This window comes from Dermacentor andersoni, chromosome 2 (genome assembly GCF_023375885.2).
Source record: "Dermacentor andersoni chromosome 2, qqDerAnde1_hic_scaffold, whole genome shotgun sequence".
NCBI lineage: Eukaryota > Metazoa > Arthropoda > Arachnida > Ixodida > Ixodidae > Dermacentor > Dermacentor andersoni.
Genome location: NC_092815.1, coordinates 86,124,842 through 86,138,991, shown reverse-complemented (window position 1 = coordinate 86,138,991; position 14,150 = coordinate 86,124,842). Strand labels below are relative to the sequence as shown.

Below are 14,150 nucleotides of genomic sequence, written 5' to 3'. Positions count from 1 at the left end.
TACTAGCAACTGTGTTCTTTCAAGGTTGCTCTTGCGGAGCATCTGGCATCTCGGTGTCCCATGTAATATCGCATGTCTTATGGTTGCTCGTTGGCGACATCCTCATTTGGGCCTACATCACAAAAGTTCGTTCTATGCCCCAACATCATCATGTGGCCAGCCTTAGAAAAAACACTTGTGTATTTTCGTTGTGGCAGCTGCGCCGGCTTTTTATATATTTCTGCTGTCATACAAACTTCATATTCGCACTACTTTGCATGACCAGGAATCTGCGAGGCCTCAGAACCAGTCATAGTTTGCAAAAGCAGGAGTTATTTCTCTAGTGATTGGCGTCGTACGAAGCGTCACGTTGGAGCTTCACTTGCGAGAATTGCGTCTCACTCATATATTTTTAACAGCAAAGCTGTTTAGGCTTTCCTTACGCCGTGGAGCGTTACCAGAAAACTCAGCCCAGCTATGCTCCGCCTCGTGTTGCCTAGCAACCACCTGCGAGGGCATTGGGTCACGTAACCTCCTCGCATCCCACGCGCGTAGGGCGGAGTCGTGACGTCACAGGCGAGTAACAGCTCGGAACAGTCCGCGCTGCGACGCACCTCTCACCCCCTCTACTCCGTGCGTACGTGCTGCTGCCATGTGAAGACTAATGTTTCTCATATATAGGAACACTAGGGAAGACCGAAGAAAGTCCGGACGGCCGAAGGTGAAGTGGCTTACCAGGAAGAGCGCCGTACTGCCAAGCGAGAAGCAATGCGTCGCCGCCGGGCTGATCCGGAACACCGCGCCGAAGCTGCGGCTGAGAAGAGGGGACGCCGAGTCGAGGATCCGGAGTTTCAGTCCAGGGAACTCAAAAGTCGGAGCCTGAACGCTCGACGTCGCCGAGAAAGCGATCCCGGCCTGCGACTGCTCGAAAACTTCCAGCGTCAATCTCGCCGAGACATGGCGGGTGCGAACGGGCAATTCCAGCTTGAATTTCCGGGCATATATCTTGTGCGCAGCTGTCACGTCTGTGACCTACGAGGAAGCTCGGCGCGCGGCTCAGCGGGACTATGCGATCGACGAACGAGAGCCGATCCTGCCCATCGCGCCGAGGCCGTCGCCGACAAACGCCGTCGCCGAGCGGAGGATCCCGAGTTTCGCGTCAGAGACAATGAACTCTGCCGACTGAATGCTCGGCGCCGCCGGGAATCGGTTCAGGACCTGCGCATTACCGAGAACTTCAAACGCCATGAGCGCAAATCCATGGGTGGGGCGAAAGGCCGCTTCCAGCGCGAATTCCTCGGCATAAGGTTCGGGCACAGCTGCCACGTCTGTGACCGGCTCTGGTTCGACGTGAATCTCTCCATGGTGAGCTCGGTGAGGAACTTTGAAAGAAGAAGTTCTGCCCTGCAAGTGCTTCACGAAGCCTTCTCCGATGCCACCGACCACGACGACGGTCGGACGTCGAGGCGAGGACCGGATCGATGATGGTGACGACTGGTACTGAAGCACTGTACATAATAAATTGTGACGCACGTACTGTAGCTTGTATGCGAGTGACTCGTTGGGTCTTCTGTGGCTTACGGGCCTGGCCGTGTATGACCTCGCAAAAATTTGGCGAAACTTAGCAAATCTTGGCGACGCTTAGTATAAGCGCAGTTTTTTTTTTTATTGCGATAAAGGCTTGCCCTTAAGGCATAATTCTTGGAGCGTATATGTGTATTATATGTGTGCTGTGAGGCCTGTGTTGTGTATGAATTGAAGCAGTGTTTTGTGGAATCTGTTGTCATGTATCCAGCGGTCATAGCTCGTTGTCACACTGTAGCGGAGGCCGGCTTGCAGTAGGAGACGCAGTTAAGCCATGCATAACCTCGTAAGACTTGGCAAAACCTAGCAACGCTTGGTATGAGCCTACCCAAGCCATGCATAACATCGAAAAACGTTGCAAAACCTAGCAACACTTAGTGTGAACCTAGCCAAGTCATGCATAACCTGGTAAAACTTAGCAAAACCAAGCAATACTAGCTTAGCAAAAGCAGGAACTAGCTCCGCTGTGACCAAGCCATGCACCAGTAGTTCAAACTGCCCACGTTATTGTCTCTCGCCTGTAAATAATATCGGCGTCCGGCTTTCTCTCTCGTGAGCGGCCTTTCTTGAACTTACAATTGTTATGTTACAAATTCTCCGCAAGTGACCGTAAACCCTTTTATATCACAGTAGGGGTGTACGCAGCGATCGCTAATGCAAACTCGATTAGCAATTAAAAGGTTTGAGTGGCAGACCACAGAAACCCCCGAGCTTCCCGACATTCAATTACAGATGCTACCATTGCCAGAAGTAACACCGGCTGTCATTGGGGTTTGTAAGACTCTCAATATAACTTTATTACGCGTCCTTAAAAATACACAAACGCATATCTTACCGGCTGTGGGAATTGGTGTAAGCGACGCTTTCGCGTCTACTCTACTGTCGTGTGGCCGACAGAGCGCCGGCTCATCAAGCCCGTTCCGGCACGCGTGCTGTCTCCTCGCCGCAGCGACCTGGTGTCGTCATCACTTGCGGCAAGCAATAGGCGCCACACCTCTGACCCCTCCTCACCGCCCGCACCCTCCTCTCCACAGTCCAACCACCACTAACCACAGCATCTAAAGCCTCCGGATGCCACCAAAACAGCTTCTCTTAAATAGTGTTTTTTTTTTTTACTTTTACCAATCATCGATAACAAACCATAGTAACATCCGAAATTGGTTTGAATCGCTCTGTGATCGAAACTTGCTACGTTTCTACTGGCAGCTTTCAGTGTTGAAAGAAATTCGATTGCCTATGCTCGCTTAACAAGCGTTGTCAGAATCTCCAAACCATAAAGATAGGCATATGATGACTCACGATAGAAGATAGATAAGCTTTTAATAGGCACTCATTATGAGAAACAGAGACCTATGAAAGCCCGTTTTCTACGTTCCGTAATAAACTCCAAGAGTATTTTGAACTGGGCTGGTTAGAGCATTCTTAAAAGACCTGTTGCGCTGTGTCTGTTGTCATACTTCGTCCTGTCTAAGTACTTTCGACGTCTAGTGGCCTATCGAAAGCGTGGAATACACAGTACGAAAGCAGAAGGGACGACCGCACAGGCTGCCTTCGCCCTGTCCTTACGTCAGTGAATTATGCCACATAGTCAGTGTATCTATCAGCGGTGTCAGGTGCCAAGCAGAACACAGAGGCAAAAGCACAGACAACGTCTCCTCTTTTGTGACCTGCTTCGCACCTCATACATCAAGGATGAATCTATATCAACTAGAACAAATTTCAGTTATTCCCAGGTATCTAACCTGAGGGAAATGTTTAGCTAAGGTGTCACTGTAGCGCAAATTCGATAGTGGGAAAGCGTATAACCATTGACGGAAAATGTTCTGTGGCATCAGGCGCAAGAAGTCCTCTTTACTCCCGCGAAGCTGTTCGATAGCGGTAAAAGATATGGCGGAGTGAGTATACGTGCTCGCATTTTTTTATTACGTGTCCGTAATATAAAAAATTAAGAAAGGAAACCATTGCATGCTATCAAAGCTATTAGTTTTGCGAATGGTAGGTTTTATGTCCGCATAACGTCCCCACGCCAGTGTTTCCATAGATGAAATTGGTCCTAGTCTCGTCAGTGCTATCCTAGAGCCTTGGCGATTAGCTGTATAAACATATATCGAGCAAAATAGGTGAGGAAACAGCTTATGGTAGTCGCGGATTGCTTCCCACCTAAGAGCAACCTTTGCTTTTATGCAGGCGCCATCACTAGTGTGGCGAACCTGACCACCGCTGTGTTCGGAACCGGGCCCGGAGCGACGCATAGCTCCGGCGCCAGTCCCTGCGCTGACTCGGGATCCCGGCTTGGCTCAGGTGCTCACGGTCAGCGGTCGCTGAGTCCAGGACGTGCGTGCGACGAGCGCCAGAGGTCGTCGGCCGCGGGACGCGGTGTGTCGCCCAGGATGAGCCGTGAGTGGGCGTTGGTTTGCTGTAACTCTGTCGCATCCGGGGGCGCCGCCGTCCAACATTACCATGCTCCGTTTCATACATACCAGGCAAGGCTACGAAGGCTAGAGACACTTCTCTCACCACTCCTACTCGCGACCGAAAAATGGCGCCTCGCATATGAAACATATTAGTATGTGTCATGTAATTAGGTGTAATAATAAGTGTCATACATTTATGTCGCAAAATGTGACGTACTTATTACATTGGAGGTGTCGCAGACCTCAAGCTATTTACCACTGCGTGATATGATGCGCGCGACGTCGGACTTGTGTCGAGACGTTGTGTCGACGACTGCAACACAATCCCTGGGACAAACAAGCAACAGCCCGGAGAAGGAGGCTAGCAGACAGATGGCGGAAAGTTGAAGAGGGGAAGGAAGCGCGAGGCACGAGGCGAGAGAACGTGCGCTGCGGGGGCTCGGAAGACCGGCGACAAGGCAGCGGGGCCGGTTCGTGGAGCGAGAAAAAGAGAAGCGGGCCTAGGCAGAGCCAGGAGGCATCCCTACCATCCCAAGGGACCGGACTATTCCGGGGATGTCCAGGGACGACGGCCCACGGTCGAGTTGAGCCTGGTGGATGGAGCCGACTGGCCGGTCAGGACCCGGGCCTGCCGCTCAACCTGGGCCCCGCTGACCGTTGCTGAGCGCTGCTCCTGCGCCCCGTCCCGACCGACACTTCCCGAAGAGCACGATCTCTCGCCTCGTGCGTCGCGCTTTCTTCTTCCTTCCCCTCTTCAACTTTGCTCCACCTGTCGGCTAGCCTGTTTTTCCGGGCTGTTGCTTGTTTCTCCCAGGGATTGTGTTGCAGTCGTCGACACAACGTCTCAACACGAGTCCGACGTCGGGCGCATCAAATCACACACTGAACGGGTTGAGCGACACGTATCTGTGACCAGTGGGCAACATCGCACCGCTAGCGCTCGCGACCAAAACATGGTATGCCGTATAATGAAAGCACGAAAGTGCAGAAATAGTACGTGATTGACGTAACCTTACGTCTCGAACAAACAGTAATCTACAGAAAGGGTCTCACTCCGCGGAACTCGCGGAATGAGACTTCTATGGCCGCACTACTTGCGTAGATTCTGCAGCGTTACCTTCTATTTATGAAAGAGATTATAATCACTTCACCAGTTTTCCATCAAATCCTTGTAGCGCCGCGTATGCAGGGCATCGTTCCGGTAACTCCCGTGCCCGCCCGACATGTATTTCGTTAGATGTGAAGATACATGGCAGGCAACGAAACAAGCCACGCAATGCGTGGTTTCCGAAATTTACAGCTTGCATGTTATTTCAAAGGCACCGTTGCGATCCCGGCGGAACAGAGCGTGATCCCTTGAACTTAAACACTCGACGCGTGGTCTAGGAATTAAGCAAAAGAAAACTATATAGAATTGTTGTTGTTGCACCCGTAGGATGCTTGTAAACTGCACAATCCTATGAAGCACAATGTTCGAGAGGTTAACAACACCAGTGTACGCGACATTCAAGAACGAAAGATGGAGATGAACACGAGATGTCGCTTTGCGTATGGAATAGACATCTGGTTTCCTTCGGCGAACGAATTCGCGGAAGTAGTAGACGTCCTGACGAAATGCGGCTTTATGCTTTATACTCACAGTCAAGGCAGCTTCTGCGTGTATGTCCGCGCGTCTTGTGGGCTATAAAACGAGTGTCGTTATTTGCGCTCCATAGTGTATAGTTACGTGCTATAGGGAGAGTAAAACGACGTTTTGCAAGTGGTAGTCCAGAGCGCCAGAGAAAGGGTCTTTAAGAGCTAATGTCAGGCTGAGAAAATCGTAAGTGTGTTATATCTCGCGTGCTCGTGCACATCCTCACCCACCCTTCACATTTCCCTGCGGCATGACGGTGCCGGAACGCGCCGTGAGTCTATAGCCTCTGTGGAAATGCACGTGTAAACAGCCAAGTTTACCAGTGATTCGGCAGATTACAGCGTGTACGGTTTAGTGCGCAAGCCAACGGTAATTATACCTTTATGTGACTTGGCTGGCGAGTCTTTCGCATCTGTTCTACAGAAAGCAGGATTTTACTACCTGCTGAAAAAGCTTTACGAGCTGTTGGCGCTTTTTCTTTCTCTAACTTCTCTTTCCTCTGCACAACGTACAGCAAAGCAGGGACATTTCTAGATCGTAGCCACGACTTGAAATATTCAGTGCAATAAAACCATATGGTTGCGCGGAAAGTATCACATAAGAGCGCAAGGAAGTGCTGACTTCGGCACGTACTCTAGCAGACGACAAATTCCAAAGGTGTCGTTTATGTCGCACTGCTTATTTCTCGTTTTGTAGACGTATCATAACGTAGAAGTGGTCTTAGGTAGTAAGTAGGCCTGTTCCATTGCGACACGTCCAAATAGAAAACGGCAACTTGAGTCGAGTGTAAGCAGTGGGGGAATTCAGAAGGCGAAGCTATCTTTATCAATGTATACAGTGAAGCCTCTGTTGACGGACGGCATGGCACCATATCATTACCAAAGGTCCGCTGTATCGATAGCTCACACATCTGAAAGGAGAAATTCGAACGAAAGTTTGCAACGCGAAGAAGTCGAAGACAGAAGGAAACACGTAATAACTATCTTTCATGATGAACCAGTTCGCCTATTCCGAGATTATTCTGCGCTAGATATTTCATTTGCTGGTCGCAATGGCGGAAGCACTAAGAATGGTGCTTTTTCCACATCTTACCTACAATTATAGCCCATAGCGAAGACCAAAAAATTGCGTTAAGTTGAAGACGTAGGAACACTCAGGAAATATGAGAGATGAGCATACTTATAGATCGTTTTATGGATCAATTACTGCACGAAAACAGAGGAAGCGTGCTAGTATCACGCTAACTAAGTGCGTTAAGTCACAGGGAAGAATGCAAATCGAATGTTATTGACATGAAGAACACAGAAAAGATAGTATCCCTAAAACTATAGCTGTAACGTTATTTTCATGTCTACAGTTGTACTAAATCGCTGATAACCGAAACCAAAGCAAGTTCATCTAAGCCGTCATATACCTTGACTGACTGCGTTCTGCCACTTCAGGTTGAGAAGATTACGTTAAGAAGTGTCCGAAATTAAGACTGTTCTTTCTACTCAACATACTTGACCGTGAGGATGAGGATTGTATACAGAAGGAAATACATACCAATGATAATTTAGTTATTAGTCTGGGTGTAAGCACGTACAGAAACAGGAGAAGGCAATTCTTTCTTTCTTGTAGCATAGTCTTTAGCAGTGCCGTGCAAAAAATATCGTCCGTGCCCGATCGCCCAGCTTGCATAGCTGGAACGTGTCCAAGTGGCTGAAATAAGCTCTCCGGACAGCGGCCCGCTGTTGATGCGCCGCGGCGAAGTGCCCAGTGCCCAAGCACGGAACAGGCGCAGGATACATACGTGGGTGTATACCCGCTTTGGGATCTGATGCACGTCACATTCTAGGCTGCCTGCACGGCCGGCAGACTGGCGCGCGTGCTCAAAATGAATTCTTCATTTTCCATTCACGAGCGCTTGACGTCTAGGAGCAGCAAGAGAAATTTTGTTGCTGCCGGAGGGCTGTGATCGTCACATTTCTCGCACACTACTGCTAGCCTACCGTCACCGCCTGCCATTCACAGTCAAACTCCGTATCTGGAAGTGCAGAAACACCTCTCTCGTAAATGACCAGTGTCCTCGCGGGCACAAAGTGTCACTTGCTCTTGCGCGTGTGGGCCATCTATGCTTCAGTTCATACATTATCGTATCGTATTGCGGACACTCTAGCAAATATCAACCAGTGCAACCAAGAGCTCTCTCGACAACTAGCAGGGTGAGATAGTATGGTGGAGTGTGCGCCCCAGTTCAAATTCCTTCTCGCCGTTAGTGTTCCATGTATGCATTCTGACGGGCTGTTGGCTCTACCTCCCTTGACAAGTGGTGCTCGGGCAGAGCTATTGCTGGCAGTATTTGCAAGGATAGGTCCGCCCGTAGCTAGCAACACTCCTCCCCCTTCTTTACATGCTGCGGACGGCTGGAGAAATCGCAGTTTCGCCCTAAAAGGCCGAGCATTGATAGCGATAGCAATGGGTTAGACAATTACGCGAAGTAAGCCTAATAGCCTTATCGGTCGTACAAATTTCAGTGAACATACGCTTATTGGTAGAATTAACAAGCATAGTGTCACGCGCGTACAGGCAAACATCAACAGATCTGGGATGATGAACAGCGGGTTTGTAAACCTCCCTCCAGAAGCCAACCAATCCTCCTCCCCCTTCTCGAACACACGCATGCGCACGCACACACACGAAAAGTCGAAAAATAAGAAATACTCTGTGGAAAAGGCTGCCAACGCGTGCGCTGAAAAATGTGGGAGGCAACAGCTGTAAATCACCGAGTGCGCGCTAATCCTCACCACAATACTGCGTGGCATCACACACAGAGGCTTCCCGAAGCTGCGTAATCTGCGCCTTGCGTAATCTGCGCAAACACGCACATTAAGCGGAAATCGATGAGCAAGAGTTCGTAGATCAGCTTGCGGAAGTGGTACCGGAGTTCGCTATCGCGAGTGATTTCGGACGCACACTAATGCAAATAACTTTATTTTCTCTCTCTCTCTCTCTCTCTCTCTCGGGTCCAGGGTCGAGTCGCAGCAGCCCCGGCTGGTCGCCCAAGGACGAGGCGTCGGGCGCGCCGCGGTCGGCAGCGTCGACCCGAGAGTCGTCGCTGCCGGCGGCGGCAGTGCCGCGGCCCTCGGCGCAGTCCAGCTCGAGTGTCACGCTGCCGGTGTCGTGCAGCCCAACAGGCGGCGCCTCTCCACCGCAGCCGCCATTTCCGGCCGGGGACGAGGCCCGGCTGGGTGTGCTCGAGTCCAGGATCGACCAGCTGGCCAGGTGAGACACCGCGAGTTCTGTCCTTGGCGTCTTAAGAACTCCCACTGGTGCACTTCCTCCTGTGCCACTTTGCGCTCGCCAAGTGCCACTTCTTTAGGTGGCGGTGGTAGTGGAGTTCGTGCTGATTATGATGATGATCATGATGATGGTCATTTCCTTTGATGCGGGGTGGTGGAACACGTTGCAGAGCTTGTTCTTTAACACTTACAGGAACATTCGGAACTCTTTTACACACTAGCTTCATTATCCATAACAAAAAGTCCCGTTCGCTCTGTGTTTTCCCTTACTTTACGCCACCAGTCTCCCAGTCATAATTTACAAGTCTCTATAGTTGTTTCATTTATGTTTCCTCGGGTGTTACAAAACCTAACGCGTCGGTCAATCGAGCTACTTCCACATTTATCGATGGATCCATACTTTGGCATTCTACTAGAATATGCTCAATGGTTTCTCAAGGCGCGTGGAGCAGGGCGATCGATCCCTGCCTTCGTCAGATTCCTGAGCATTGGCTCTGCCTTGACGCCGCCAACCACAACTCCGGACTTACTGTTCTGTAGCTGTATAGCGGAAGTAAAATGTGCGGGAAATCTTGAAATGTTCGCTCACTATTTTTTTTCCGCTAAGCCGTTTGATAAGCACCAAACCGCGTCATGCAGTTATTAGCATCACTATAGTCAACGGTCTGCAATGCTTTTCTATCATAACGAACGCCTTTGCAACGCTTAATATTTATTTGCTGAATGTGCTTTTAAAATTGGGCATACCAAATTCAGAAGTGTAGCGATATCGATGGCGAATAGGTGGAAACGTGATAATTAAGCACGATCTTGCAGAAAATATAAATATGGGCCGTGTACTTTCATCACTTGTATCTTTACGTTACAACGACTTTCCTCGTAACATAACTCAACGTCCACCACTGAGATACGAGACGACACACCATGAACGCAAAGTTGCGTGCCGTATCATCTGTGTAGTTTGAGAGTTGCGGCGAGGTGAGACTGCGTGCGCTTGACTAAGAAATTCAAACTCGCTAAACGCCACTTTCCAAGGACGAAAATGAAAACCCAAGTGATGTGACCACCTCACTAAATGTAGATGGCGATAGGTCAGAGGACTCTACGCATCTGCGCTGCATAAGAGACATGCAAGCACCGTGCGGAAACACAGTGCCATCAAAGAATATGTGCTCCAAACACGTTGTGTAACACAAAAGGGATATTTCACGCGGGAAGTCCTCGGGCTTATCCCTTTGCATACACATCGTAACTCCAATTAGTTGGCTAACGAAATGGCGTAGGTCCCGTACAAACGTCAAGCATACGCTAATGGGGGGTTTCGGGGCCTTAATGTCGACGACTCGTAATAGTACCCTTATCGCTGTCAGTAGCGGTATGTTGGTAGCCGTGACCTGAATTCTCTTGAGGAACGGCTGTGGTTTCGTTTGGTGTATTTGGCGTATTTACAAAAGTCTGTGCAACGTACTTACTTAAATTATGGGGCTTTACGTGCCAAAACCACTTTCTGATTATGAGGCACGCCGTAGTGGAGGACTCCGGAAATTTTGACCACCTGGGGATCTTTAACGTGCACCTAAATCTAAGTACACGGGTGTTTTCGCATTGCGCCCCCATCGAAATTCGGCCGCCGTGGCCGGGATTCGATCCCGCGACCTCGTGGTCAGCAGCCCAACACCATAGCCACTGAGCAACCACGGCGGGTGTGCAACGTACTTACGACAGGCACCGCATATGGAGAGGTCCTTGGGCGTATACAAACCACTTAACCGCATACTATGCCTGTCGCTCTGAAATGAAGACAATATTACCTGCAGGTCAACCATCTTTATCCCGTTCTTGTTTTTATTTTGCTTGTCCTTTTTCACGACGATATAGCGCATACTTTAATGCTGTGACGCTCTTCATTCCAAGCATGCTGTTCGCGTGCAAATATGGCACCCTGCATTCCAAGCCCCGTATTTTGGAATGTTTCTCCGCTTGGCAGACCACCTCTCCTTATGAAAGTTCAGTAAAAACCGATTCTTCGGAATCAAGTGGTGACAGAGCTTCAAGGACACTCCACGGCAATTCTCGGGCGACATTTTTTTATGTATATAACACCGCCGCCAAAACTTGCCATAAACGTAGGTTAGCATACGTGAGCGGCAGTAAGACACTAGCATACAGAACATTAGCCGAGAGATGTGCGCTGTTTCCTTACGTAGTACGTCGGTCACTTGCGCGTGTTTGAAAACGCTACATTAAAACTGTCTAGGAAAAGCACACTGCATGCAGGCAAATCCCGCCATGTCACTCATAGGATTACTGTCCACTAAGAAATCCCGAAGGGCGTTCACGGCACGTCTCTGCTTATCGGCAATACGCATTCGCATGAATTTGCTTCCTAAAAGACACCTCTGAGACTTTGCAATGACCGCCTGGGAGTGAGTCAGCGATGAACGCTTGTTCGTGACAGCGCAAACTGTGAACTTTCTTCCTTCTTCTCTTTGAATCCCCTTTCCCCCTTGCCTAGTGCAGGGTAGCCTATAGCGGTCAGCCTGGTTAACCCTGCCTTTCCCTTACAACTTCTCTCTCTCACAATAACCTAAGGCAAACGGTTCCGGTGAAAAAAAATATGCAGATTCAATGCACTGTGGGCATCAATGTAAGCGAAGCTTTGTCTGCTGTTTGCGTTCATTGACGTTATTTGGCGGTGATGTATTGGCGGCATCCGACGCTCGTGACGGGATATGAAATGTTACCTTGCCTGCTCCGCTTGCGTTTGTTCTTGCTCCGCTCGACGCTTTATGCGAGCCTTCGTCTCGTCGGCACTAAGTGCACGCTTCGGCGCCATTGTGGGTTGCCGCGTTGTAGCCCTCAAAACTGCCTCCACTCTCTATTCCCTCGCTAAAATTCTGCCCACCTCCTCCCTCTACTGTCATTTCTGTTGCGGGTGAGTATGGAGACTGGCGCGGCGGCTTCTGCAGATCATTTGTGAGGTGCCACGCCTAGTTAGGCGTCCAGAGGGCATTGTGCAGATGCGACGAGGCGTAAATCTTGACACAAGCTTCCCTGGTCGTCTTTCCATTGTGCCACATCATGTATTAGCGCGATAGCGTTAAGTGCCGTGTCGCAGAAAATCCGGTTTCCACGCCGCGGGCGTCGCTTGGTGAATAATAATTCTGAACCACAACTGCGCAGCCCCTCCATGTGGCGCAGACCTTGTCTTACATTCTTTTCAAAGTTATTCCTCGTAACTCTGAGAGTGACAGCTCATAAACAAATGTCATGAAATAAAACACCGACAGCGCATGTCTTTTATGTTTTTGTGACATGGTCACTTCTCGACCACGTCCCGACGCGGCCGGCGTTAGTGGCGTGCGTCTCAACTACGTCCTGACGTGGCCGGCGTTAGTGACGTGCCGGACAGCAGCAGCAGCAGTGGGAAAGTAGAAGAGGCAAAGAAAGCTCCGCTTTGAAACTCTTTCCTTTCCTCCTTTTGTCGCTTGCAGGCAAGTGGCGGCCATGGAGAGCCGACTGGCCCTGGACATGCAGACAATTCTGAGGCTGTTGAGCCCCGACAACGCCGAGAGGCGCTCTTGCGAAGCACCAGGCAGCTCGGCAGCGCGGCCCGTCGACCTCCCGCTGAGGGCGGCCACAGCTCAGGGGGGCACCGCCCCGCTCTCGGTGCCCACGCAGTCGTCGGAATCGAGCAGGCGAGTTTCGCACGATCGGGTCATGAAGAACAATTTTCGTGTTTCAGGAAATCGGTTCATACTGCAATGTTTCTTCCTGTCATTACCAAGCCATTTACACTTCCGCGCTCGCTACTTCTCTCTTACGGAACGCTCACTTGCCGAAGCGGTGCATAGACGCCATGCACTCTTTGCAGGACGATATACAGGGTAAAATCACATTGGCAAATTCTTCAGCCTACCTCAGAATTCGCTTCAAGGGTTAGAACCAACGATGCTTATCTTTACTGGCCATAGCTTGTACGCAGAAGATGTGTTTGTGTAATTGAAGAATGCAGTAATGAGAATTGTGAACACTATTTTGAATACGTAATTCGAATATAAACAAAGTGCGCGTGCCGATATCGAACCTGGCCTCTCTTCGGTCTAAGTTGTTCCGAACTGAATGCTGATTCCATGCACTGTTCGAATTACTGTTTATGCGGCGAATTTTGCAGGCAGCTGGCCATTTACCATCGTTTGCAATTGCGTGAATTACCAGATGGCGCTACATGTCCATGTAGGGTGAGCGATTGTGTATGTGACGCCAACGTGTGTGTGACAGCGTAAAGGCGATTGCAGGACGACTACGTTGATGGCAACCTATGCCATCATTGACTATGACTATGCTTGCACCTCAAGGCTAAATTTGGGAACAAAGAACAACATGGACAGTGTCGTCCGCACTGTATCTTGTCTCAGTATTTGCTTAGCACACTAAATATGCACTGTAAGCACATTTAGTATGACCCGCCAACTAGCACAAGCTTTTAAATTAATAATTGACGTCTGGTTTTTGTACTTTAGCGAAGAAACACTATAATCTGCCCGATCTCTAAAGTAGTGCACCTGGCACACTAGGCTGACCTTCAAAGCACTGCGATATCACGAAGGAAATAGAATGCTATGACTGTATGCCACTCCTGCCACGAATGTCAGTGGTTCTTAAATACACATCCTAGTTAGTTAAGCGAATTAGACGCACAGCATCAGAGGAAGAAAGAAAAGCGATGGTAGGACAGACACCCTGACCTACCGTCGTTTTTGTCTTCCTCTGATGTTGTGCGTCTATTTCACTAAGTAATATGTACCCAACAACAAGAAGTAATAAACCCACCGTGGTGGCTTAGTGGCTATGGTTTTGGCTGCTAAAATGAGGCCGCGTCATCAAATCCCTGTCATGGCGGCCGCATTTCGGCGGGGTGAAATTCGAAAACACCCGTGTAGTTAGATTTAGGTGCACGTTAAAGAACCCCAAGATGTCGAAATTTCTGGAGTCCCCCACTACGGCGTGCCTCATAATCAGATCGTGGTTTTCGCCCGTAAAACCCCATAATTTCATTTAATCTTTAAGTCATACTAAGACGCATCCTAAAGAGTTAACATTCCGGTGGTTTACATTATCTTTGTATCAGGTTCGTGTTCTTGCTCATGCCAGTGACGCTGCCATTTTTGCCATGATAAGAACAATAGGACAGTCGTTTCCATCATTCGGAAGTTCTGCACGATTTCTGGAGCTTCTGTCTACTATGCTAAGTGCTCC

At 49.6% G+C, this 14,150-nt stretch overlaps 1 protein-coding gene across 15 annotated transcripts in view; it reads left to right on the top strand.

The window, feature by feature from the left end:
* Positions 1-14,150, top strand: part of sei (potassium voltage-gated channel seizure) — a 343,569-nt gene that overhangs the window by 276,574 nt on the left and 52,845 nt on the right. For 14 of the 15 annotated variants that reach the window (XM_055076850.1, XM_055076847.1, XM_055076848.1 and 11 more), the window contains 3 exons: positions 3,751-3,960; positions 8,622-8,874; positions 12,386-12,589. In XM_055076850.1, coding sequence (XP_054932825.1) covers positions 3,751-3,960; positions 8,622-8,874; positions 12,386-12,589 — 667 coding nt within the window. The remainder of the gene's footprint in view (positions 1-3,750; positions 3,961-8,621; positions 8,875-12,385; positions 12,590-14,150) is intronic. The other variant, XM_055076849.1, reaches the window with a different exon arrangement.